The 27,624-nt window shown below is 49.5% G+C and overlaps 1 protein-coding gene and 1 pseudogene across 2 annotated transcripts; both read left to right on the forward strand.

Annotated features, from left to right (window-relative positions):
- Nucleotides 1-2,309: 2,309 nt before the first annotated feature.
- LOC109256740 (60S ribosomal protein L27a-like) lies at nt 2,310-2,762 on the forward strand (annotated as a pseudogene).
- A 5,598-nt stretch (nt 2,763-8,360) lies between these two features.
- On the forward strand, nt 8,361-12,416 carry IFI6 (interferon alpha inducible protein 6). 2 transcript variants are annotated; one of them, XM_019432537.2, is made up of 5 exons: nt 8,361-8,484; nt 9,623-9,718; nt 10,060-10,146; nt 10,226-10,375; nt 12,197-12,416. In XM_019432537.2, exons 2-5 carry the CDS (start codon nt 9,649-9,651, stop codon nt 12,307-12,309), a joined length of 420 nt encoding a protein of 139 aa, XP_019288082.1. In that variant the 5' UTR covers nt 8,361-8,484; nt 9,623-9,648; the 3' UTR covers nt 12,310-12,416. The 2 variants fall into 2 exon arrangements, with proteins under 2 accessions (XP_019288082.1, XP_019288081.1); XM_019432536.2 differs by lacking the exon at nt 8,361-8,484 and adding an exon at nt 8,824-8,847.
- The last annotated feature ends 15,208 nt before the right edge of the window (nt 12,417-27,624 follow it).

The following is a 27,624-nucleotide window of genomic DNA, read 5'->3' on the forward strand; positions in this document are numbered from 1 at the left end:
CCCCCGAGAGAGAGATTCAGGCAGGATTTGGAGGCAGAAGTGAGGCTGCGGCCAAGCTTACTCTTGGAAGGCTGGTACAGGGTCAGATGCTGCTGTAGCTCATGAACATTTTCTCCGATCTGCTGGCTCCCCTGGTCAGTGTCAGGCAGCAGCCAGGCCCACATGTCCTCTAGCAACCCCTGGTTCTCTGCCTTCCGCTTCTCCAGCTCCAGGGTTAACTGTGTGTGTCTATGAAGGGCATCAGCTTCTATCACTGGTCATCAAAATGGAGGCTTGAAGGTGAGGAGAGACCAACAGGAGGCCTAGCTTGTCCTTGTGGGTTCCAGTTCATCTTCAGGGGTCCAGTTTGACCTTGACATCCACGACTTCGTGTCCATCTTTCAGAACCGCCTTATTGATTTCTAGCTCAACACCGGATACACAAGTAACAACTGTGTGGAAACCGCTTAACCAACCCTCATAATTGTGTAAGGTTAAATACCTATAATAAAACCTCAATTTTATATCGCTCCTAATGGTTCTGCTTCTCTGATACAACCCTGGTCAATATACCTGGACTTTTTGCAGTTGACTCTGTCCGTGCCCTCCTGGGCAGCCAGAGTCAACCTGTTAAAATTTGCCAGACATGTCACTCTGTTCAAATCCTTCCCATCTCATTCTAAGTAAATGCTAGTCTTTATTCTAACTGTCCCAGACTCGGTTTAGATGTCTCCCAGCGGTCAATATCCTTGGCATTACCGGATGCCTCAGCATCATCAGGAGGCAAATGCTAGCCTTTGGCATGAACTCAAGTAAGCCTGCTATAGTGGAATCAGAGAAGCTTTGGCATTCACGTCTGACCCATCTGGACTCATAAAGGCTCTGGCTTGCCCAGAAACAGCCCAGTGGAATGAGTTCACACGATTCCAAAGCTCAGACTGTTAGGACCCTGTTCATGACCATGAGACTAGACAATGAAAAATGAAAAATTGCTGAGAGGTGAATTCCTCCCTATCCTTCCTTCTTATGGACTATTCTAAGACATGGTGGCTCTGTGTGACCTCTTTGAAGAGATCCCAAGTGACTGAACAACTGGCTTTGATTTTTGTGGGACCCTGGCCAGCTGCCAGCTTGTATTTCTTTCCTTCCTTCTCCGTTTCACTTCTCCTTTCCCCTGGCTTTGGGGATTGCAACTCCCAAGAAAGCATTAGCATACAACCTTCAATTCAGGCTTCAATTCATTTTCTAGGGAACATAGGCTGACATTTAGTACCAGAAGAGGTCCTAGAAGAAAGGCCTTCAGAGTGTGAGTCTGTGGTGGTTCTTCTCACTTATGTGAAGGCAGTAGGGATCTCATTGCTGGTAGCACGTGCAGTGGTACTAACCTTGGCTTTCAGTGGGCATCACAGTTATGAAAGCTTTCTCTTGTGGTGCAGGAAAGAGTAGGTAGAAAACTACATCCAGGATCAGGCAGGTGATAAGTGGCATGGTTGCAAAGAAGTCTAAATGTGCAACTTTAGCCCACCTCCTATGTCAGAGTCAAGGTCCTGACAAGGAAAGAGTAGGACCCTGAGACCCGGGATAGGGACATTAGGGTAGACAAATCTAAGAGCCTTTATCTCATAAATTCTCCTGAGTTTTCCTGGGTGGGAGAGCCACCCCTGCCCTCTTGCCAAGGAAGAACATTTTCCCCTTTCCTTGAGACTATGCAATAATTTCACATGAAGCAGTTACCTCATAAGATGACACTTATTCTCCTCAAAACCTGCTCCCATTACCTCCTCAAATAACTAGGGTCAGTTCCTGGCAAATCCTGAGTGGGAAAACTTAAGTCCAGACCTGGGAAAAATAAGCTACACATCAGAGGAATCGAAAGACCTAGCTAATATATGTAGGAGAGATCTTGGGGGTTTTGGACATGGCAGTGAGGGGCAGCATGGCAGAATAGAAGACTGGCTAATAAGGAACACATCATCATGGACCACTGTCCCGTAACTCAGGCTTCAATATATTTTTTAAAGATTTTATTTTGAAGTAATCTCTACAACCAATGTGGGGCTTAAACCCGTAAGGGTGAGTTGAAGAGTTACATGTTCCACCAACTGAGCCAACCAGGTGCCCCTCAGCCTTCAATAATCTTGCAAGGATAGCTAGACCTGGTCTCTGGTAGATAGTTTCCAAAGATGGTCACCATCAATTCCTTCCCTTCCTCTATATACACGCCACTCCTCACATCAAGAGACGGAGTCTGTTTTCCTCTTCTCCTTGAACTTGGATTGGCCTTGTAAACTGCCTTAACTAACAAAATATGGCAGCTCTTTCATCTGGGCTGCCAATATGCCATCCAGACTGAGGAAGACCCGGAAACTTCGGGGCCACGTGAGCCATGGCCATGGCCACATCGGCAAGCACCAGAAACACCCAGGAGGCCAGGGTCATGCTGGTGGCATGCATCATGACAGGATCAACCTTGACAAATATCACCCAGGCTACTTTGGAAAAGTTGGTAGGAGGCATCACCACTTAGAGAGGAACCAGAGCTTCTGCCCAACTGTCAACCTTGATAAACTGTGGACCTTGGTCCTTGAGCAGACATACCCATGTCTGCCAAAAACAAGACAGGAGCTAGTCCTCGCATCGATGTGGTGCGATCAGGCTACTACAGAGTTTTGGGAAAGGGCAAGCTCCCCAAACAGCCTGTCTTCGTGAAGGCCAAATTCTTCAGTAGAAGAGCCAAGGAGAAGATTAAAGGTGTGGAGGGAGCATGTGTCCTAGGAACTTAAAGCCACAACAGAGGGAGGCTCATTAAATACTAACAAGTGCTTTTCAAAGAGAGAGAGAGAGAGAGAGAGAGAGAGAGAGAGAATGAGAATATGGTAGAAGTGACACTGTTCTCGTTCCAGACCTAAAGTTTAAGAAGATCAACAGTTCCCATTTCCTCCCTCTTAGAAGCCAGCTACCACGTATGTAAGAAGTCCAACCACACCGAGACCCTCATACTGTGAGGGAGTACAAGCCAGCCATGTGGAGACACCATATTAAGAGAGATAACTGGCCAGTCCCTGGCTGTTCCATCCATTCCAGTTGAAGTGCTATTTGTGTAAGTGAAAAGGACACCTTGGATATTTCTTCTCCCACAAACACCTGCAAACACCACATGAAGCATATGGACCCCCAACTAAGCCAAACCCAGATTGCAGAATTGTGAGAAATGATAAATTGCTGTTGTTCTACATCTTTAAGGTTTTTTTGGGGGGGGGTTGTTATTCAGCAAGAAATAATTGAAATATGGTTTAATACTTTGCAAGGATTGTTCTGTAAAGCAGGATGATGGCTTACAACAAATGAGGTCAAGATGCCAGGACTTCCATAGTAGATTGCTTAAGAAGAGGTCAGAAAGTTCAGGGAGAGGGGTGCCTGGCTGGCTCAGTCAGAAGAGCATGCTACTCTTGAGCATGAGTTCAAGCCCTACATTGGATGTAGAGATTACTTAGACAAATAAAACTTAAAAAAAAAAGAAAGAAAGAAATTTCAAGGAGGTGGGAATGAAAGATCTAAGAGCTCAGCACCTGACTATGTTCTCTAGAAGGGCCAAGAGGACACTCTTTTTACTAAGGCGATAAGGGGTTCACTGAGAAAGGGGACAGCAGCATCTCTAGCTCAGTGGTGTCTGTCTTCAGTAGGCTGAGAAGAAGCGTAGGAGATGATGCCGTGGAACTGGGATCCCTAATATCAATAGTCATGTTGGGATTCCAGAATGCCAAATGTAGCATCCAAGGCCAGGTCAATATGATTTCTATCATGGGCAGCAAGCTCAAAGCGACAATGAGGGTGCCCTGATCCGCAGGGACCTATGGCAAATTGACTATGGGGAGGGATGGATGGATGGACAGCTGACTGGGTAGCCCTCTCTCTCTCTCTCTACACACACACACACACACACACACACACACACACACGTATATACACATACATATATATGATTTTGTTTTATTTTTTGAGAGAGAGAGAGAGAAAGTAGGGGAGGGGCAGAGAGGAAAGAATCTCAAGCAGGCTCCATGCTCAGCATGGAGCTGGACACAGGGCTCGATCCCACAACCCTGGGATCATGACCTGAGCTGAAATCAAGAGTCAGATACTCAACTGACTGAGCCACCCAGGCGCCCTTCTATTTTGTTTTGTTTATTTATTTGTTTTGTTTACATGTTTATTTTTGAGAGAGCACAAGCGGGGGAGGGGCAGAGAGAGAGGGACAGAGGATCCAAAGTAGACTCTGCACTGACAGCAGCAAGCCCGATGTGGGGCTCGAACTCATAAGCCATGAGATCGTGACCTGAGCTGAAGTTGGACACTCAACCAACTGAGCCACCCAGGTGCCCCCTTTCGATTTTATTTTTTTAAGTTTATTTGTTTGTTTGTTTGTTTATTTATTGGAGAGAGAGAGAGCAGGGGAGGGACAGAGAGAGGGAAAGAGAGACAATCCCACGCAGGCTCTGCAAGGTCAGTGCAGAGCCTGATATGGAGCTTGAACTCACAAACCGTGAGATCATGACCCGAGCCAAAGTCACACGCTTTAACTGACTGAGACACCCAGGCACCCCTCCTTCGATTTTATTTTTAAGTAATCTCTACAGACTGGGTAATTCTCAGTATCTATCTATCTTTCTATTTATATCTAATTTTTAAGTAATCTCTACATCCAACATGGGGCTTGAACTTACAACCCCAAGATCAAGAGTTGCATGCTCTACCGACTGAGCCAGAGAGATGTCAATTTTTCATTAAAAAAAAAAATCAAGAGCTGGGGAGCCTAGATGGCTCACCTGGTTACATGTCCAGCTCTTGATTTCAGCTCAGGTCATGATCTCGTGATTTGTGAGATCAAGTCCCACGTTGGGCTCTATACTCACAGTGCAGAGCCTGCTTGGGATTCTCTCTCTCCCTCTCTCTGACTTTCCCTGATGTGTGCACTCTGTCTCTCTCTCAAAATAAATAAATTAATTTAAAAAAAAATCAAGAGCTGGGGCGCCTGGATGGCTCATTCAGGTTGAGCATGCGACTCTTAACCGGTTCAGGTCATGGTCCCGGGGTCATGGGCTTGAGCCCTGCATCTGGCTCCCTCCTAAGCATGAAACTTCTTAAGATTTTCTCTCTCCTTCTCTCTCTACCCCCCTCCCCTGCTTGTGCTCTCTCTCTCTCTCTCTCAAAAAAAAAAAAAAAAAAAAAAGGGAATAGTAAAAAAAAATCGAGAGCAATCAAGACCTGATAAGCAGAAGCCTGACATTAATTCCACAATGGAAAATCACAGTCCCTCATCCAGATCCTAGATCTAAGTTCACAGAATCAGAACCCCTTGACTATAGGAGAGGCCTTGCCCCATTAAGGAACAACTCTGAAGTGAGTCATACCATAGTTACATATAGTAAATGTTCCTCCAATCCTTCCTCAAAGGGATCTGCTTCCACTTGCCGGGGTGATTGTGCGTTAGGAAAAGAAGAATGTTCACAATTTTCAAAGATCGTTAAAGACACGGAGTCTGCGCTGACACAGAAACTAGGAGACACAAAGCACCAACATAGCTTTCTGGCTAGAGTAGGAACGGAGAGAGGCCAGGTGATAGATGGGAGTTTAGCTTAAATCCAGTGGATTACATGACCCTGCAGATACAATGTGGCTGGAGGCGCCTGTGGTAGAAAACGTTTCCATAGGGAGTTTATGGGAGTTCAAAAAGGAGAGCTGCAGTGAGGACTCCTGAGATTCTGGAGTAAGGACATACTACTCACCATGGTCCATTTGAACAAAAAGGTCCATTTTCCCCCCACTTTTTTTAATATTTATTTTTGAGAGAGAGAAAGAGACAGACCATGATGGGTGAGGGGCAGAGAGAGAGGGAGACACAGAATCCAAAGCAGGTTCCAGGCTCTGAGCTGTCAGAACAGAGCCTGACACAGGGCTCGAATTCACAAACCGAACCATGAGATCATGACCTGAGCCGAAGTTGGACCCTTAACCGACTAAGCCACCCAGGCGCCCCTCCCCCACTTTTTTCTATTATTTACTTTTTTTTTTGGTAATTTACATCCAAGTTAGTTAACATAACGAACAAAAAGGTCCTGATGTGTCACTGGGCCCCAATGGGATCTCTGGATGCCGGGTAGCTGTATGTCTTCAGCTAGATGTTATCAGACAGGCAGAGCAGCAATCCAATATGATGAAGGTGGTAAATTCAGGGCTGGGCTCATAGGGTTCAGAAGACACAAGTAAATCAAATGAATAAACAGCTCAGACTCCCATGGCATCTAACTCTGTTGATCTGACACCTCTCTTTTAACCCATACCTATGGTCTCATGAAGGGTTCCCTGCAACCAATTTATAAAAGAGGAAAGAAGTCGGGCGCCTGGGTGGCTCAGTTGGTTGAGCGCCTGACTCCTGGTTTCAGCTCAGGTCATGATCTCACGATATGTGAGTTCGAGCCCCACATAGGGTTCTGTGCAGCTCAGAGCCTGCTTGGGATTCTCTCTCTCTCCCTCTCTCTCTCTCTGCCCCTCCCCTCGTTTACGCACTCTCTCTCTCTCTCTCTAGATAAATGAATAAACCTTAAAAAAATTTTTTTTAATAAGAAAAAAAAAGAGGAAAGGGGCGCCTGAGTGGCTCAATTGGTTAAACGTCCAACTTCAGCTCAGGTCATGATCTCATAGTTCCTGAGTTCCAGCCCCGCGTCGGGCTCTGTGCTCACAGCTCAGAGCCTGGAGCCTGCTTCAGACTCTGTGTCTCCCTCTCTCTCTGCCCCAGTCCCACTCGTGTTCTGTCTCTCTCTGCCCCAGTCCCACTCGTGTTCTGTCTCTCTCTGTCTTAAAAGTAAATAAAACATTTAAAAAAATTTTTTTAAAAAGAGGAAAGAAGTCAAACCCATTTCACAGAGAGGTCAGTATGATATTTTAGCACCAGCTGGGAATGGACTACTCTGTTACAGCCCCATTCGGGGTAGCCTTGGACGGTGGTAAATCCTCTCAGGGGCCAAACTATGAGCAGCATACTCTGTAGTCCCCCTTTTGTATGGAGGAAGAGGTGGACTGAGGTGCAGACAGACACTAATTCCTAACAAGTGGCAAATGGCTTAGCTAGTTGGTCAAGGGCATGGAAAAAGCAAGATTAGAATTTCGAAGGAAAACAGGTCTGGGTAAGGGGCATACAGATGGACTCATACGAGCAGGCACGAGGCATGCAGATCTTTGTGTCTCATATTGATGCTCACCAGAGACCATCTACTGCAAAGGAGGCTGTCCAGCCAGATGGTCATATGTCCCGTATTGTGGATGTCAGCCAGTCTCTAAATTTAGCAGCTCTATTGCTTTGCAAAAGACTCATAAAAGAATGGCCATGGTGGCAAAGATGGAGGTTATGATTGGACCCTCCAACTCGGGCTCCCTCTCAGCGAAGTTAATCTAGCAACTACCAACAAATAGCCAACGGTAAGGAGCAGTATAGCAACAAAAGTCAGGGAGAACAGCTAGCCATCTGGTGGCAGGTCAGTTATATCAGCACCCCGACCCGGTCCACTTTGGAGAAGGCAATGATTCATCCTTACTAGAACTGTTATGTACTTGGAGTGCCTGGGTGGCTCAGTCGGTTGGGTGGCTGACTTCAGCTTAGGTCATGATCTCATGGTTCCTGGGTTCGAGCCCTGCGTCGGGCTCTGTGCTGACGGCTCTGTGCTGACGGTTCAGTACCTGGAGCCTGCTTTTTAATCTGTGACTCCCCCTCTCTCTCTTTCCCCTTCCCAGCTCATGCTCTGTCTCTGTCTCTCAAAAATAAATAAAATGTTAAAAAAAATTTTAGAATTGTTATGTACTCCAACCATAGGTTGCATTTCTTACCCATAGTGCTTCTACAGGCATTACTAACCAAAGGTTCAAAGAATACACGGAATCGAGTGATTTCATTTCCACAAGCTTTAATCTCTTCCTCTGCAGAATGAGGATTGTAAACAATAGATACTTCACAGGACTGTTGTGGCATAGGAAAAAGATCACGTTTATAGAGCCTTTTACACAGGCCCCGGCATGCAGAAAGTTCCCAATAAATGGTAGGCATAATTATGAATTGAATTGAATTGAATTGTGAAAGGCTTCTGCGCCCCAAGAGGAGCTGGTGTTCCGGCTTCACTAAGCCCAGCAGGACCATGGATTCCGCTCTAGCATGATCTGCTTTGAATACTCTCAGCTATTCAGAAAATCCCTGGCTTGAATTACATGTTTCTGTTAATGGATACGGTAGAGATTCTGTCACTGAGCAGAGCTGGAGGAAAAGAGAAAAGAAACTACAGAATGAGTGCAGGAAATGGAAAGTCTGACAAGGATTGGTTGGTTGCCTGGGGAGGAGAGGAGGCAGTCCAAATGTGATTATAAAAAGCCAGCCTTCAGCCCCAGAGCTGTAACCTCACTGCTGTTCCCATCTACCATCAGGCTCCGGGAAGGAAGATTCCTCCTCTCCCCTCCTCCAAGGTAAACCCGAAAGCCAGGAAGTATGGATGTCAGCTGCCAAGCCTCTGCCAGGCTGTCTGCCTGTGAGCCTTATGCCCCGAGAGCCACGATACCCATTCTTCAGGGAGGCTTCACCCCTGGGTCCCTTGTAGTGCCCTGGGCTAAGACTGGTCTGAGGAGGTGGGTTGGGGCTTTTAGGGGGTTGGGGTGCCAAACCCCAGACTTAGGTTATAGGCACCAAGGCAGCAGTCTACGGCCTTAACCCTGACACTTCACTTCTTTGGGCTTTAACTTGTCATCTGTAAAATGGAGATCAAGCTACCTTGCCTGCCCAAAGGACTGGACTGTGTCTGAAACCCCTTTAACGCAGGATCTAATGTGACAGTGATTTTATCTTTGAGGGCAGATGAAGGTATCTGGAGTGGTTGTTAAAAGCGTGGGTTTGGGGGGGCACTTGGGTGGCTCAGTCAGTTAAACTCAGACTTCGGCTCAGGTTAGTGAGTTCGAGCCCTGCGTTAGGCTCTCGGCTGTCAACGCAGAGCCTGCTTGCCATCCTGTCTCCCTCTGTCTGCCCCTTCCCTCCCCTTTTTCTCAAAAATAAACATTTTTAAAAAGTGTGGGTTTGGGCATTAGTCAAGTGTGGGTTTGAATCCTGACTGCCACTTCCTAGCTGGTCAGACTTAGGAATGTTACTTAACTTCACCCGGTTTCAACTTCCTTATCTATAACACATGGTTGAGAACAATGGCATGTATTTCAAGGGATTCTTACGGGGATAATTGACCTCGTGCCATAAAGTGGGAAGTCCTCACTATATGGGAGGTTGTTTTTAATTCAAGGAAAAGGCACTGAACGGACAAAGATCACACTGGAGGTGAGTTTGGGGGCATACGCCTTTTCCTATTCTGTGCTACGATGGAAAGAGCATGAGGTTTGAACTCGACAGTCTTGAGTGCTTGTCTAGGCGGCAACTATTTGCTGCGTGGCTGTTGTTGCCACGAGGAAACCGAAAGCCCGCGGCTCCTCAGGGGGGTCCTGGGCTCAGTCCAGAGCACGTTGCTGCTTTTTATGGACTCCTCCACGAATAGAAAGGGAAAACAACCACGCGGGTCCAAAAGGACTCTGGAGACTCATCTCCCCATCCCCTTCTCTGGGCCAGTGACAAAGCCTGCGCGCGGCGCCACCATGCGGCGGAAGGCGGTATCGCTCTTCTTGTGCCACCTGCTACTCTTCGCCTGCGGCGGGGTGGAGGCAGGTAAGCATCCTGGCGCCAGGGAGGGCTGGGAGATAAACACACCGAGAGTTTCGGAAGCCCGGCGTAGACTTTCAGGAACCCTGGCTCCGGGACGAGAAGGGCTATGACAGTGGACAGCTCCAGGTCACTGTAGCCAGAGTCCCAGGTTCGACTCCTTACGTATCAATTCCTCCATTCCACCCAAGTGTGCTCAGTGCCAGTTATGTGCCAGGCACGGCGCCTTGGATGAAGTCTCTTCCCTTCGGCGAGGCTCCCCGAAATGGAAGGATGGGGGTGGTGCTGAGCACCAGGCACAGTACAGGGAACCCTGCTCCGCATTCCACTTTGTCCCCTCCCGATAGGCAAAAGAAGACAGGCAAAAGAAGAGCGCTCGGAGGACGGCGGCTCCGGGGTCTGGGGCGCCCTGACCTACATGGCTGTCGGAGGAGGTGGGTCCAGAGGGCGGAAAGCTCCGGAAGGTGGGGGCCCCTGCTGCGGGCGCTCCCTCACCGCCTCCCCTTCCTCCAGGGCTCCTGGCCGCGGGGCTGCCCGTTCTGGGCTTCACGAGCGCGGGCATCGCCGCCAACTCTGTGGCCGCCTGGTTGATGAGCTGCTCCGCGGTGGCGAACGGGGGCGGTGTGCCCGCCGGGGGGCTGGTGGCCGTGCTGCAGAGCCTCGGTGAGTGGGCGACCGGGCCCGCGGGCGGGAATGCCAGGGCCAGGTGACTCCATGAGCCGGGTGTCCTTACAATCTCCGTCATGCAGTGGGGAAACCGAGGCAACGAGGGGTTACGTAATTTACTCAAATGCTCCCCGTCAGTTGGCACCAAAGCCAGGATTCGAACCTAGTCGGACTCCTCGCTCTTAGCCACCAAAGCGGGGTGCCTCACTGATGCTTTGGCCAGATCACAACAAGCCTCAGTTTCCTCATCTGTTAACAGGGATGACCATCCTCAATGTAACATTTTACAAATCTGCTCAAACTCAGAGAGCCAGAGTGGCAAAGAGAGGTGGCAGAGAGGGGCGCCTGGCCCGGCGCGGTCGGTGAATATGCATCTCTTGATCCGGGGTTGTGAGTTCCAGCCCCACACTGGGTGTAGAGATTACCTAAAAATAAAATAAATCTCAGGGGCACCTGGGTGGCTCAGTCGGTTAAGTGTGGGGCTTCGGTTCAGGTCACCATCTGACCATTAGTTGGTTCCAGCCGCCCCTGTGGGGCTCTGTCCTGACAGCTCAGAGCCTGGAGCCTGCTTCGGATTCTGTGTCTCCCTCTCTCTCTGCTCCTCTCCTGCTCATGCTCAATCTCTCTCTCTTTTAAAAATAAACATTAAAAAAAAGAAAAGAAAAGAAAAGAGGAAAGAAAGGTGGAGTGACCCACTCAATTCAATCTCATACCGGCCCTGGTCTTGAATTGTATTTCCTGAACACCATGAAAGGAAAAGCTAGAGTTCAGAATGACCCTTCTAAAAGAATGTGCATTGGGGTGCCTGGCTGGCTCAGTCAAGGGATCATGAGACTCTTGGTCTCGGGTCGTGAGTTTGAGGCCCACGTTGGGTATAGAGATCATCAAAAAAAATTTTTTAATTAAAAAAAATGTGCATTTACTTCTCTCTTTCTCTCCTCCACTCCTTTCTTTTTCATTGCTTCCTTCCATCTCTCTCTCTCTCTCTCTCTCTCTCTCTCTCTCTCTCTGAGGGCTCAAAATCTTGGAGAAAAGTTGCCCCTGACAGACTCCCCTCTGCCTTCCTGAACCTTCCATCTGCTCTCAATTCTGAATGACAAAAGCTCAGAGAACCAGCCCAGAAGAATAGAGCCCTTCTCAGAGGGGGCAGAAGGGAAGCCACACCCCAACAGTGGGAGGTAGGGTGGGGGCAAGGCTAGGAACAGTCAGGTGCTGTAAGACTCTCGCACTCATGCACATCACAGGGTTGTGACCACGATGAAATCTCTTACTTGTGAACCCCCAGCCCCCACAGGGAGGTCTCCACAAAGGCGGCTGTTATTAGCATTATTAATAACACTGTGTGTTCACCACAGACGTGAAAAGATGAGCTGTTATCTGTGTATTTTTCTTTCTTTTTTTTTAATTTTTAGTTTTTAAACGTTTTTGTTTATTTTTGGGATACAGCATGAGCAGGGGAGGGGCGGAGAGAGAGGGAGGCAGAGGATCTGAAGCCGGCTCTGCACTGACAGCAGAGAGCCCAATGAGGGCTCGAACTCACGAACCGTGAGATCGTGGCCTGAGCCAGGAGTGGATGCTTAACCGACTGAGCCACCCAGGCACCCCTGTGTATTCTTCTTCTATGGAACACGTCTCTGATTGGAGACGGCAAGTCAAGGGGGAAATAGGATTCACTTTGCAGAACTCCTGTCCCCTCTCGGGGCCTCTGTTTCTCTAACTGGAAATAAAGAGGTTGGGCTTAACTAATGATTTCCAGACCTTTGGATTCCCAGGCCTCGTGCCTGGGCCCCAAGTGACCTGACTATATTTGCTTTACAGGGGCTAGTGGTGGCAGTGCCCTCATGGGCAAGATTGGTGCCTTTCTGGGCTACACTGTCCACAAACACCTTGAAAACAGCCGGGAGAAGGAGAAGGAAGTGGAGGAGGAGTAGGCGGAGGCTCCCAGAAAACCCTCCCTTCCAATTGTAGTCGAGAGCTTTCTGTCACGCTCATCAATGACCTAAGTGGAAAAAGCAGAATAAAATCCTGTCAGAAAACACTCTGTCGTTCCGTGAGTCTCCCAACAAGATCTGGCTCCAATTTGCCTCATCCGCACACCTCCAAACCCCTTTCTCCCCTCAAGCCAACCGCAGCTCCCGGAACACCACCAGGTGGCTTTGTCTCTGGGCCTCAGTACATGCTGTTCTCTCCGCCTAGAATGTCCTTCTGAAGCTCGTAACCCAGCTCAGACATCCCCTCCTCTGGGATTCCTTCCCAGCAGAGCCTCCTGCCACAGCGTGAACACTCGGGCTCAATTTCACAGGGTGCCTGGGGAGGCAGAGCTCAGTCTGTTCTCAGTGGGAGAAGCTTCCAGCTACTTTTCTGACGAGGCAGAGATGGAGGAGCTGGGTCTCCATTCTCTGAAGAAGCGCTAGGTGGAGAATATAGGCCAGACCTTTGCCTTGGGGAAGTGTGTGACAGCAGCTTTTCGAGGGACCTCGGCAAGGTCTCCTTCCCTCCAAGATAAAGTGGGATAAAGTGGACAGTTGGCATACAGAGGCTTTACACCCTCCGGGTGGGAAAGGAAGGCCAGACCAGACCTAGGGGGGAGATCTGAAGTTAGGGAGTCCTGTCCAGGGGAACCTGGGTGCCTGGACCCAGGTAGGGGGAGGCCAAAGAGGCCCTCGAAATCAAGTGGCAGTGAGGACAGAAGGGTCCCAGCCCTGGTTCTGGTTTATGCCAGACTGGCCTCCCTGGGAGGTCCGCATCCCTGGGAAGCGGTCACGTGCGAACCACGACATCTTGTCACAAAAGGGCCACGTAGGCTGTCCTCAGGCCTCCCCCACTTATAACCCAGAAATTCGTCTTCAGTTAGCAATGTGTGTGGGTGGGCGGGGAAGAGGTCCCCTCCTGCCTGCTCCTGCCCCCAGATCTAACGCCATCTGGGCAGATGGCAATTGTCTGCCCCCGCTGGCTTGCCCCAGGCCCCGAGAAGCACTGCTCGTGGAAAAGGCACACAGGTAGTAGAGGCACCAGCTGCTCCACACACACTCTCCGTGGTTTGTGTCCCAGAGCGAAAGCTGGGCTGGGTCCCCTGATACTTACCATAGGACCTCTGCAGAGTCCCGCCTCGGTTGGGGCCATCCACAGACGGGTAGACAGCGGACTTCTGCCTACAGAGGAAGGCGGGGTCTCGAGCATCACACTCTACTGAAGCCTGCACCCCAGTTTTTCTAGAAGGTTGATATCCCAGAGACATGAATGTGTGTCCCTCAACACTTTCGGGGAGAGTGCTGTCTCTAATTTGTCTCTTCTCCCCAGTGCCTGGGACAGGCCTCGTATAGGTGCTAATAGATGTGGGTAGAATTGAACCTGAGGTCAGTCCTTCCATCTGCCTGTCTGTCCCATCACCCTCACCAGATCTCATGGGGACCTCTTGTTCTTTCCCTTGGGGACCCTTGATAATACTCACTGTCACTCCCATGTAGGCCTGGGGATGAGGGGCCTGACCTCCTTTTAACACTGTGGTCTGAGTAAACACAGGCCCCTAACCTTTTACTCAGCATTTTCCGGCATAGATGAGGCTGGGGTTTTCACATAAGGCAGTGGAGCATAGTAGCTAGGAATGCCCTCTGGAGTCCTACAGACCTAACACGAGTTCCGTCACATCGTGCGACTCAGTTTCTTCCTTTGCAAGATTAGAGCAGAAAGCAGAGAGGAAATAGCCAAATAACAACCAGGAACTAGGTCATGTGACTTTGGGGTCAGGGTTTACTTTCTGGAACTCACAGACCCTGTTCTTCCTTTCTCCCAAGGTTGGCGCCCTGCCCCCAGGAGCACACACACACACACACACACACACACACACAATTATTCCCTTGGCATCTTATTGCCGTGAACAGCGTCAAGGCCAGAGAGAGACAGCTCTGCCCCCAGGATTTCAGATTTGAGGCCTCAGCACTTCTCAGGCTGAATGACACTGAAAATTACCCATCTCTAAGGGGACACTCTTCTTACCACAAGATCCCATGGGTCTGTGCAGGATAACTCCTTGCTTTCATTCTGCGGGCATTTCCTGGGCACTCAGTCTGTATCAGGCACTGTGCCAGCTGCTGAGAACACTGTGGTGAAAGAGACCCAGTTCCTACCTCCTTGGAGCTCACAGTGCACAAACTAGGAGCCCCCCCAAAGTATCCATGGACTCCTTCTCCCTCCCTGTCACCACCTCCTTGCCCCTGTCTCCTTCCACCCATCCTGGCCCTTGTTAGCCATCATGGACCACGATCATCCCGTCTACAACGTGTGAGGCAGAATGATGGACACAAACCCGAATCCGTTAATGGCAGCAAGTCAGGAGATGCTAACGCGCTTTCAGACCCCTCCTTGGCAATGGCCTTCAGAGAGACAAAACGCTGAGTCCCGGCCCAGCAACAGGGTGGGGGCGCCTCCGGCAGCTTACTTGCCCTCTCTGAGTCTTAGCTTCCTTGCTTTTAAAATAAGGGGGCTCAGATATTATGATCTCTGAGGTCCTTCCTGGTCTAAAACTGCTGAGTCTGAAGCACATGCTTCGGAATCCTCTCGGTCCTGTCTGATCCAGGCCCTCTGAGAGTGGATTTTATTTTTAGAAGCTGCCAAAAGCCACCTTGTGGTGCCAACTTTGGTGACTAAGGTGGGTGATGGTGTCGAGGATGCCATGTTTGGTCACAAATGAGGGTGACTAGAAACCAGCAGGGCAGATCCTCACTCTGGGACCACACCCTGAGGCAAGTCCAAAAATAGATCCCATCTGCGTGGCTGACTTTATGGAAAACAACATTGAGGTCCTCTGTCCTCATCATTTCTCTCTGGGCCTCAGTGTCATAGTCTGTGAAATGGAGGAGGGGAGCAGTGAGACTTTCATCTGGACCTAGAATGTCTTTCCCAAGCGCTCAAGCTGGAGGTGTCTTTCTCTTTAATAAAATCCGTAGGGATTTCTTTTATTCGTTAAGGGCTTTCCTGGCCCGGTCGGTACCCCTGGAAAGTCCCCTCACTCCCTCTAAGAGCCGACCTCCTACCATCCCATGGTGCTATGTGCGGCTACGGCCACCAGGTGGCAGTGCAGTCCTACCCTGAATCTCCCTCTGCCTGCATCATCCTTGAGCCGCTCCCCAATTACCAACAGCTCTCCCTGGGGCGGACGGCACCATGGATGCTGAAGACCAAAGCGAGTCAGACGTTGCCCCTGCTTTACAGAAGGAGCTCCTGAAGCTCACGGGAATGGTCAGTCCTGAGGATCCCTGCAGGGCCTGCTTCTCCTCTCCCTTGCAGGCCCTTAGTCCTCCAAGGCTGGGATCTCCAAACTCCCGAGCACAGCATTCAGGACCCTCTACAGTCAGGTCTCACCTCCAGGTCTACAGCCTGTGCTTCCAGACCTGGGCCACAGAGATTGAAAGGAAATGAAAAGAACAGTCCACACAAGGACATGAAAAGAACAGTCTCCTTGACTGGGTAGCAGAGAACGATGCCAGGTACAGGGCATCTCTGGACTCAGCCTTGAAGGGGGCCTGGGCCAGCAAAGGGCCTGGGTCAGCGGTAGCTGGAGGGAGCTGAAGCAGAGGAGGCCTGTGGCTTCCTGTGAAGAACTAAAGAGCCACTTCCTTTAAGCAGATGGCTGTGGGGGAGGGGCAGAAGATAAGGGAGTGTGGGCTTCCTGGCTCAGGCAGAAAAAAATAGCGGCCCCAGAAAGGGTCCATGAAGAGGCCCAGAGCAGCCTTCTATTTCCCTTCCTTCTGAGGTCTCCGTGGAGCAAACAGTGCAGACAGGTAGGGTCACATCCTTACCATGTGCTATGAAGCCACTGAGAAGAGAGTCAAGTTAGGGGCAGGTTCATTTGTATAAGGCCAGTAAAGAAATGGAGGCTTGATTACTCCAAGAAGCAGGCCCAAGCACTCAGACCCAAGTCCAAGTACCGAGCCCCAGAGCCCAGTCCCAGACCTCCAGATCCAAGGTTTTACATTTATAACTCATTTAATCCTGACTACAATCCTCTGGGGTGTTATTAGAATCCACATTTTATAAATGAAGAAATCAAGGCAGAGAGAGGTTAAATGACTTCCCTAAAATAAGCAGCTAGCAAGTGGCAGGGGCAGGATTTGAATCTCGACAGTCTCTCTAGAACAGTACTTGGCACCCAGAGAAGACTGTATAAATAATTGTCCAATGAAGGTACTTAATCTTAATCTTCCTTGGTCCCACCCATCTGCCTGCACTCAATCCAGCAACCAGGCAGCCTGTAGATCCTATCTCCTAATTATTTCTTGAGTCTGTTCACGACTCTCCACCCACATGGCCCCCCTCTCATCATCTAGTTCAGGCCTAGAGGACACCTACAAGGTCTTCCTAATGGGTCTCCCAGTGTCCACTCTTGTCTATTATCCACACAGAGCAAGGAAGATCTTAAAGCAAGACAAAGTGACACCCCCCCCCCCACCCCTTCCAGCTTTAAGCCCATCACACTTAAAATACAATTCTACTCCCTTACTCTGGTCTTCAAGGTCTGGAATCATCTGTTCCTCCAAAGCTCCAGAGTCTTATCTCACCTCGCTTTCCCTCCCCCAACTCTTTTCCAGCCATGCTGACCTCTCTTTCCTTTCCAGAACCCTCTAAGTGCCTGCCAACCTCAATGCCTTTCCACAAGCTCTTCCCTCTGCCTGGAACACTTTTGTTGCTTCAGGAGTCAGCTCGAACGTAACTTCTCCAGAGACCCGAGCCCCCAATCTAAATTAAACACTCCGTTATCCCAGCAGCCTGTACCTTATGTTCCTAGAATGGATCACGATTGTAATAAAAGCATGATTGGTATAAGCATTTGTTACTGTCAGACTTCTTCACTAGCCTCCGAGCTCCGTGAACACAAGCACAAGGTTCCTCGTTATTAATCACCAGCACCCAGCTCAGCTCTTGGCACCCAGGAGGTGCCCAATAGCTATGGTTGAGTGGATGGTCCAGATGGATGGACAGACGGACGGATGGGTGGTTGAACAGCGATTCAGGGAACAAGCACATTTTAAAATTAGGAAACTGTTTACCCTGACTGTATTTCTCAGGGCAGGTATAATGTGTGCGATTCACATGGCGGTTATTTTCACCCTTCGAGAGCCTACAACCACTGCCCTCTCCCAAGACCTTTCCCAGGTAAGGCCACCGGGCGGGGCTTCCTGGGCGGTTGCGTGACGTCATAGGGGAGGCGTGCCCGGAGTACGCCTCTGCTTCCTGATTGGTTGGCGCGGGGCGGCGGCAGCCACACTCTGCGCCGCTGCCGTCGGGAGTGGCTGCGCTGGGAGCGCAGGAAGGCGGAGGAGTGAGCCGAAGCGTCCCCGTAGACGGCCACAAGGCTGCGTCGCAGCAGCGGCGCCAGCTTCAGCGCGCCGGGCTACCCCGGGGCCCGTTCACGTCGCTCCGAGGGTTTGGCGAGGCTCGCGCCATTATTCGGGGAGAGGGGATCTGTGTCTAGACCGCTCCCCGCAGCGGGCGGGGCAGATAGTGTGGCCAAGCCTAGGGGCGCCCACTGGAGCGCAACTATTTCAGGCCTCAGACCTCAGAGAGGAAAGTCCCAGAAACACAGCCCCGCCGTCCTCTCACTCTCCTGGACACGCCCCCCCTCCCCCCCCCTCCCCCTTAAACGCAGACCCGAAAGTGGTGCACGACGAGGTTTCCAGCCCTAGCTCTGCATGACCTGGCACAAGAGTCGTGCCATCTGCACCTCAGTCTGCTCATCTGCAAAATGAAGCTGTACTTGCAGTCAGTGATGTGGTGTATGCGGTGCCTAGCACCGGACTGGCACATACTAGGTGCTTTGCAGGTACTAGCTTCCTTATCCCTGACCCTGACCTTGCCATAGATTTGCTCTGTGGTCTGGAGCGATTTCATTGAACCTCCGTCTGGGGGGCCTCACTTCCGCATCTTGTGATGAGAGAATGTCCTGCCAGCCCCTGTGGTCTGAGAGCTAAGATTTACTGAGTCATTGAATCAGTGATGAGCTGAGACCAGACCTCACTCACCTCCAGGTGTCACTTTTCTATGTGGTTCCTCTGACAAATGAACTTCCTCATCCTCCTTGAGATGCCTCTGAGGTTGTGCCTAAGAGAGCTGGACTCCCCAGAGCTTCTGCGGGGTCTTAGGGGGTCTGCAGGGACCTTAAAGGGCATCCCAGACAACCTTCCTCAACGTTTCTACTGACTGGGGTTGGGTCACCACCACTACCCCCCTCCAACCACCATGTAAAACCCTTTGGGGACTGCCGATGGCCTTCAGGCAAGTCAGCAAGACCCACAAGGCCATACCTGGGTCTCTAGTCTCAGTCACACCTCCTCCCCCTCTCCCAGCCTGGCTGTAGTCAGACTGATCTCCTCTCAGCTGTCTTTCCTCTTCTCTGGGTGTTTGCACAGATGATTCCCTCTCTGCCCCATCTTCTTTCACCTGGCTCACTCCTCATTCATGTCCCTCATGGGACAGAGTGGATCCTGACCCCTAAGATGGGTCCCCTTTTAGATGAGGACTTGTGACTTCTGACATCATCCAGCTCAGCCAGTGCCCTTCGCTTCCTACCCTCCTGCCATGCTAAACTTTCAGCTCCCTGAAAATGCAGGGCTTTCGCTTGCCTTCAGGCATTGCACCTGCTGTTCTCTCAGACCTAAACATGCTTCTCTTCCCTACTTTACTCATATTTGTCCTTCAGCTCTCAGAAGTCCTTGGCCAGCCCCTACCATACCAAGTACCCACTTTCTTGCCCCTATCTAATGTCCATTGATGAGTGATTCCTTGCCCAGTGCTTGTCCAGTCTCTGCTTACATACCTCAGAGACAGGGAGCTCATGACGATCGAAGCAGCCTACTCCATCCGCCCAATAGAAGGCCTCCAATTCCTGCCCACCCCCAACCAGTGCTCAAGAGATTCCCTGGAACTGAGGCCCAGAGTGAACAAGTACTTTGAGATACTTGGGGAAGAGCCAGGGACGACCCAGCTGTCCTAAGGGCTCTTGCGGGCTCACCTGGCCCTAATAGGGCACATAGGTATCAGCACTGGCCAGGTCCCACATAGTCTGGATCCATTTGTAGGCCTGGGACTTGAGATGCTGTCACAACTCATGTTCCCTTTCACCTAGGAGCAGTGGATCAGCCTCTGCTGGGGACAGGGACACCAGCACCCTGGTCTGGGTGGGGGAAGGTCAGGAAGGAAGCACTTTCAGGTAGCATTGGACCCCTATTGCTTCATTCAACTGCATGCCAGCCCTGTAAGGGAGAGAGGCTGTCCTCAGTTTACAGATGCACAAACTGAGGTTTCTGGGACAGATGCAATTTACTTAAAGTCACACAGTGAGATAGTGGCAAGGCCAAGATGTATTTCAAAGCCCAACCTCTTTCCTCCTCCCTTACTTTGGTGCCTCTCATTTACCTGCTGTGCTCTGAGGCCCATTCTGCTCAAAGCATCATGAAGTCCTGAAGGGCCCCATTCTCCTGTTCCCTACAGCTGGGTCCTACCCCCAGTGGGGCATCAGTAGCTGTGCCTGGGCAGCAGCTCGGGGCTGGCTGAATGCCAGGAGTCACCTCCTCCTCTGCCCTTGGTCACTCCCCAAAACTGCAGAGGAACCCAGACCAAAATTAGGCAGTGGCCAAGGAGGTGTCTTATAGATACCAAGCCCCGGAAACTGGGCTGAGCCACTTATTTGCTGTGTGGCCTTGGGTGAATTCCTTTCCTTCTCGAAGCCTCAATTTATCATCTGTGAAGAGGACAAATTATCCCTTCCCAGGGCCTCAGTGTGCTAGAATTAAGGAAAGCTGCTCTCTCTCCCAGGCTACCTCACCCTTGAACCCTCTCACCTTGAGAAAGAGAGCCCCCCTCCAGGGTCCCTGTGGTAGCAAAACTCGAGCATAAACTGCACATAGCCTGTCCTTGATGGGGGTCATAGATCCTGGGCTGGGTGGACACCAGCTTGGGAGGACTAGCTTTCCTGGCTTCTGCCCCCTTCAGCCTCCAACCCTGCTGGGGAGCTGGCTCCGTCATCACATCTGCTCCCTCCACTGTCTGTGGCCTTTGCAGAGCCATTCCCCAGGGGACTCTGCCTCTCCTGCCTCCTCCAATCTATCCTCCCCGCCTTCTTCCTCCCACAAATGTTTACCCATGCCTACTCAGTGCATAGATCACTGAATAAGCTCCGTGCCTGTCCTTGTACTCAGTTTAGTGGGGGAGACGGACAAGGAAATTGAGTTACAATCCACTCACCCATCCCAAATTCTATTGCCCCCCCCCCCCCCCCGCTGCTGCCCTCACCTGTACAGTCTGTTCTCCACACAGCAGCCTGAGCCATCCTGTTAAAAGGGAGGTCAGACCATGTCACTATGCTGCTCAGTCCCCTCCCATAGCTCCCCATCTCAAAGGAAAAGCCAGCGTCCTTGCTGCGACCTGCAAGGCCTCTGCACGATCTACCTCATCGCCTCCCACTCTCCCCTCCGAGCTCCCCATTCCGGGGGCACCGGCTGCCTTGTTGTTTTTCAACATGCCAAGCATGCTCCTGGCTCAGGCCTTTGCGTTTGTCCTTGGTCCTGCTGGGACTGTCTCCCCCCAGGTATCCCTGTGGCCTCCATCCCTTTGCGAAGCTGTATTCACCTCCCCGGGGGGAGCCCTCCCTGGCTGCCCATCGAAATACTAGTCCCTACATGCCTCGGTCCTTTTATCTGCTTTGTTGTTTTTCTTGGCACGACCACGTGACATGTAAGAATTGTTTTTTTTTTTTTAACGTTTGTTTGTTTGTTTATTTTTGAGAGAGAGAGAGAGAGAGAGTGGGAGGGAGACACAGAATCTGAAGCAGGCTCCAGGCTCCAAGCTGTCAGCACAGAACCCGATGCGGGGCTCGAACCCACGAACTGCCAGATCATGACCTGAGCCGAACTCGGGCACTTAACTGACTGAGTCGCCCGGGCACCCCCGACACATGAATACTGTTTATTGTCTGTTCCCCTATAGAGTATAAGTCCTATGAGATCTCCTGAGGTTCCCCACCCACAGGAAAAAAAAAAAAAAAGGGAAAAGAATACCAAGAAACTTTTCAGGGTGTGGGGGAAGAGGACACCACTAACTTAACTACTATAGGTAATATTTAAAGCGTCAGTAATTAAAACAATTTGATTTGGGTGCAGGAGGAGACAAGCAGACCAAGGGACTGAAATAGACTGTCCAGAAATAGACTCAATGGACAGTTATTTAGTATTTGATAGAAGCGGCATCTCAAAGTGGAGAATGGACGCTAGTAAACAGTGTTAGGACAACTAGGTAGCCAACTGGAAAAAAAATTAGATCTGTATGTCACATTGAGTACCCTCACTGAGGATAACTTCCAAAGGGATCAAAGATTTAAATGTTAAAAAAAAAAAATCAAAACAAAACCATAAAAGCACTAGAGAAAGACACCGGAGAATCTATCATCTCATAGTGGGAAAAGTCTAACCGTGACTCAAACCCAAAAAGTCATAAAAAAGGATTGGTTAAAGTCAAATACATAAAAAATCAAAAACTTTCACAAGCTAAAACACAAAAAAAGCAACTCATGAGACAAATGACAAGCTAGAGGAAAATATTTGCAACTCAGATCATAGACCAAGGATCAGCTCTTTAATTGATAAAGCGTTTTTGGAAATTCATTAAAAGGACAGAGGCACCTGGAGGACTCAGTCGGTTAAGCGTGGGACTTCTGCTCGGGTCATGATCTTGCGGCCTGTGAGTTCGAGCCTCGCGTCGGGCTCTGTGCTGACAGCTCGGAGTCTGGAGCCTGCTTCAGATTCCGTCTTCCTCTCTCTGCTCCTCCCCCACTCTAGCTCTGTCTTTCTCTGTCTTGCGAAAATGAATAAATGTTAAATAAATAAATAAATAAATAAATAATAAAAAAATAATAAAAGGAGCAACAACCTAATAGAAACAGGCGTAGGATATGAATTGACAGTTCTCAGAAAAGCAAATAGAAATGGCTTCTCAACATGTGAAAAGAAGCTCAAACTCAGAAGGAATGAAAATCAGGGAAACCACAGTGGGATACCATTCCTTATCAGTCTGGCAAAAAATCTCAAAGTTTAGGGCTGCCTGGGTGGCTCACTCGGTTGAGCCTCTGAGTCTTGATTTCAGCTCAGGTCATGATCCCCAGGTCTTGGGATGGAGCCCAGCATTGGGCTTGGTGCTGAGTGCGGAGCCTGCTTAAGATTTTCCCTCTCCCTCCCTCTGCCCCCTCTTTCCTGCTCTCTCTCTCTCTCTCTCTCTGTTAAAAAAAAAATCCCAAAGTTTAATAATCTAGTCTGTGGCTATTTCTGTAAGGAAACCACACTCTTGTATGTGCTGTCACAGAGTGCTCTCACGCACGTGAATATAAATCGGTACAGGCCCCCAAGAGGGCATTTTGGCAAATTCTATCAAAATTCTAAATGCATCCAGATGTCCTGATTCTGGGAATTTATCCTTCAGATGCGCTTGCACAAGTGAGAAATGAAGTTTGTATAACGTTATTCACTGCAGCACTGTTGACAATAGCAAAAGGCTCAAAATAACCCAATTGTCCATTAGTAAGGTGTTGGGTTAGGTAGAGGACAGTCCACCCGTTAAATGGAACACTATGCAGCCATGAAAAAGAATGAGGGAGATCTGTGTGTCCTCATAGGGCAAGCTTGCAGGGGACATTAAGTTTAAAAAGCAAGGTATGTGGCACCTGGCTGGCTCACTGGGTAGAGCATGCAACTCTTGATCTCAGGGCTGTGAGTTCAAGCTCCACACTGGGTGTAGAACTTACTAAAAGAAAAAAATAGGGGCGCCTGGGTGGCTCAGTCAGTTGGGCGTCCGACTTCGGCTCAGGTCATGATCTCGCGGTCCGTGGGTTCAAGCCCCGCGTCGGGCTCTGTGCTGACAGCTCAGAGCCTGGAGCCTGTTTCAGATTCTGTGTCTCCCTCTTTCTCTGACCCTCCCCTGTTCATGCTCTCTCTCTGTCTCAAAAATAAATAAATGTTAAAAAAATTTAAAAAAAAAGAAAAAAATAATAAAAAGTGAAAAATAAAAAGCAAGGTACAGAGAAACATATGTGATATTCCACTGTCTGTAGAAAAAGAGTTTTAATATTTTCTTATGTCTCCATATTTGTGACCTTACTGAGTGGCAGCATAACCGGTGATTAAGAGCACAGACTCAGAAGCCAGACTGCCTTAGTTCAAATACACATTCCTGTGTTGTAGTGGGTTGAATAGCGTCCCGCCGAAATTCACGTCCACCTGGAACGTGTGAATGTGACCTCATTTGGAAATAGAGCCTTTGCGGATCAAGTTAAGGTCATACTTGATTAGGGTGGGCCCTGCATCCATCATGACAGGTATCCTTATAAGGAGAGGAATATTTGGACCCAGAGACAGACACGCAGTAGAAAATGCCGTGTGAAGACAGAGGCAGAGGTTGGAGAGACGCATCTACAAACCAAGGATTGGAAGAAAGTACCTGAAGCTGGAGGAGAGGCATGGGACAAATGCTCCTGAGAGCCTCTAAAAACAATGAATCCTGCTGGTACCTCAATTTTGGATTTCTAGCCTCCAGAACTATGAAAGAACAAATTTCTGGGGGCTCCTGGGTGGCTCCTTCAATTGAGTGTCTGACTTTGGCTCAGGTCACGATCTCCTGGTTTGTGGGTTTGAGCCCCGCGTTGGGCTCTGTGCTGACAGCTCAGAGCCTGGAACCTGCTTCAGATTCTGCGTCTCCCTGTCTCCCAGTCCCCCCACCCCCCTGCTTGTGCACTCTCTCTCTTTCTCAAAAATACAATAAATTAATAAATAATATGTATATTTTTTTAAAAAAAGAAAAAGTTTCTGTTGTTTGAAGCCATCCAGTTTGTGGTAATTTGTTATGGTTATAGCAGCCCTAGAGAATTAATATGGTTACTTAAAAGCTGTGCAATTTGGGGCAATAATTTAGCCTCTCTGTGCCCTAGTTTCCTCATCTGTAAAGTAGGGCTAACAGTACTTAGGTCATAGGGTTGAGTCATAAAGATTAAATGAGTTAATCTTTTAAAGATAAGAATGAGGTCAGGGGCACCTGGGTGGCTCAGTCGGTTAAGCGGCAGACTTCGGCTCAGGTCATGAGCTCGCGGTCTGTGAGTTCGAGCCTCACGTCGGGCTCTGTGCTGACAGCTCAGAGCCTGGAGCCTGTTTTGGATTCTGTGTCTCCCCATTTCTCTCTGCCCCTCCCCTGCTCATGCTCTGTCTCTCTTGCTCTCAAAAATAAACAAAACATTAAAAAAATAAAGATAAGAATAAGGTCTGACACATAGTAGTGCTATATAAATGTTAATTACATATATGCTTGTGTTTGTGTAAAGAAGTCTTAGAAGGACGATCAAGAAACTAATACGTGGTTGGTGGAAGGAAGGGAATAAAGGCATGAAGGGGAACAATACTTTGCATTTTGGGGGCTTTTAAATTTTTTTAGGGAGAGACAGAGAGTAAGGGGAGAGAGAGAGGATAGAGGGAGAGAGAGGGAGAATCTCAAGCAGGCTCCACGCTCAGTGCAGAGCCTGACGCGGAGCTCAATCCCACGCCCCCAAGATCATGTCCTGAGCCAAAGAAATCAAGAGTCAGGCACTCAACCGACTGAGCCACCCAGGCGCCTCATAATATATTTTACTCTTTGAACCATATGAATGTATTAGCTGTTTAAAAAATAAATTAAGGAGCGCCTGGCTGGCTCAGTCAGTAGACCATGTGACTCTTGATTGCGAGCGCAAGCCCCATGTTGGGCCTAGACCTTACTTCAAAAAATTAAGTCAAAAATTATTTTAGGGGCATCTGGTTGGCTCAGTCAGTGGGGTGTGCAACTCTTGATCTTGGGGTTGTGAGTTTGAGCCCCAGGCTGGGTGTAGAGATTTCTTAAAAATAAAATCTTTTAAAAGATTATTTTAGGGACACCTGGGTGGCTCAGTCAGTTTAAACATCTGACTTTGGCTCAGGTCATAATCTTGCGGTTCAAGAGCTCAAGCCCCACGTCCGGCTCTGTGCTGACAGCTCAGAGCCTACAGCCCACTTCAGATTCTGTGTCTCCCTCTCTCTGCCCCTCTCCCACTCTCACTCTGTCTCTCTCTCTGTCTCTCAAAAATAAAGCATTAAAAATTATTTTAAAACACAAATCACATTACTCTCCTGCTTGAAAACCCTCCAATGGTTTCCTATCACATTTATAACAAAGTCACATATCATGTATGGCTGACCAGTGCACACCAGAATGCAAGCTTCTCTCTCCGTTCAGCTCTGGTTTGTGTCCCTCATTCACTCGGACAGGCGGCCTGCTGTTCCCAGAGCCTGCCAGGCACACTCCCACCTCAGGGCCTTTGCACTGGTTGTTCCCTCACTTCATCCAGATCTCTGCTTCAAGTCGTCTCTGCAGAGGCCTTCTCTCACCTAAAAAAATAAAAAAATAAAATCAAAAATAAAATCTGACTCGCAAATGCCACCATGCGCTATCCCCTTCCCTGCTTTACCTTTCTTCAAAGCATATATCAGCCTCGATATTACATATGCGTTGATTGTCTCCTCCCCCTTCTAAGTTCCAAGACGGGAGAGACTGTGTCTGCCTTGTTCACAGCTCAGCCTGTGGAGCCACCCACGGGGACCACTGTGTCATTTTCTAACTCTAGCAAGGAACCCCAGATCTGCTCCCCCTCTCTGTCGGTAAGTCCCTTCTGCAATCTAGCTGAAATCACTCCTGCTACAATAAAGAATGAATTTCCCCTTAGTTCCCTGGGACCTCTGAGAGAGCAGCTGGGTGACGTTTTCCTATACTCTTTGTTGGTTGTCAGAGATTTGGAGATGGGCCCTCATCATGGAATTTCCAGGTCAGGTTCCCAGGCAGAGGCACACTGGCCAGATGCTTGGCAGGAGAGATTGCTCCTTTATTCGGCTCAGAGGATCTCAGCGGGCCCTGCAGAACTGCCAGCTCCCTAGGACTGTGTCCATCAGGTGATGGGGGACCAGGCACAAGGTGTGGTGGACACAGTTGTGGCAGCTAATAAAGATGGATGAGGGGAGAGATGAACACTTGTGACCTTGACCTCCTTGCTCCCGCCTCCCCCTTCTTAATTCATCCATCCGTCTGTTCAGCCTTTCAGAGCAAAAGTCAAGAGCACCAGCTATGTGCCACACACCCAGCTCTTATCTTCTCTAATGTCATTTTCCCTCTCTGTAAAATGGGTGCCCTCTTTCATGGTCATTGTGAAGATCTAAATGAGCTAACGCACAGAAGGCCCTTAGCATCACCCTTGGCTCATCGTAAATACTCAATAAATAAACATGTTGTTTTTCAGTGTAACCAGCACTGAGAGATGCCAGCTCTGGGCCAGGCTCTCAAGGGTCCAGGGGAAAAGGCTGATATATAACATACACTTCAAGTAACCAAGTGCAGTGCTTAAGGGCAAGGCGGGGCTGGGAGCTTGTGGTCCATATGCCTTAATGTCTTCTCCCTTCCCCCGAACCTGGAGAACTTATAAATGGGGTGACTTCTGCCGTTTTGCTTTGTCTCTTCCTTCAAACTCGGGGCTGCACCATGTCTCTTCCGTATGTTTCAAATGTTGGCGTTATCTACCCTTTACTCTGCACGGTAATACAAGACAACAGGCACTTCATTCACATGCATTAATCTCAGTTCATCATCGAACACAGATTTTGTTAATACCCCCATTTTGCAGATCAGGAGGCTGAGCCTTCAGGAGGTTAAGCAACTTGGTCAAGGTCATTCAGCCAATAGATGGCGAAAGGAGGATTTGTCCAGCGGCCCACATCAGGGTTATGGAGAGAAGGCAGTGTTAGTTCGGGTAGACCCTGAGCCCAAACCCAGCTTTTTTACTCATTCACTAGCTGTATGACCCTGGGCAAGTCTCTCTTGCCTGGGAGCTCTCTGGCCTCGGTTTCCCTATTCCTGTAAAAGGAAGAGCAACTCTAGGGGCACCCGGGTGGCTCAGTCTGTTACTTGACAGACTCTTGATTTCGGCTCAGGTCCTGATCTCACGGTTCGTGAGTTTGAGCCCCTCGTCAGGCCCTGCACTGACAGTGTAGAGCCTGCTTGGGCTTGTCTCTCTCTTTCTCTCTCTCTCTGCCCCTCCCCCGCTCGTTCTCTCTAAATAAATAAATAAATAAATAAATAACAGCTTGGGGCACCTGGGTGACTCAGTTGGTTGAACCGACTGACTTCGTCTCAGGTCGTGATCTCACGGTTGGTGGGTT

The sequence above is a fragment of the Panthera pardus genome, unplaced genomic scaffold (assembly GCF_024362965.1).
Source record: "Panthera pardus isolate Hobbes unplaced genomic scaffold, ASM2436296v1 HiC_scaffold_11, whole genome shotgun sequence".
NCBI lineage: Eukaryota > Metazoa > Chordata > Mammalia > Carnivora > Felidae > Panthera > Panthera pardus.

Coding starts and splice junctions, on each gene's coding strand:
- IFI6 (XM_019432536.2), top strand. Junction 9,719..10,059: donor CTGCGGCGGGGTGGAGGCAG/GTAAGCATCCTG, acceptor CCCTCCCGATAG/GCAAAAGAAGACAGGCAAAA. Junction 10,376..12,196: donor GGCCGTGCTGCAGAGCCTCG/GTGAGTGGGCGA, acceptor TTTGCTTTACAG/GGGCTAGTGGTGGCAGTGCC.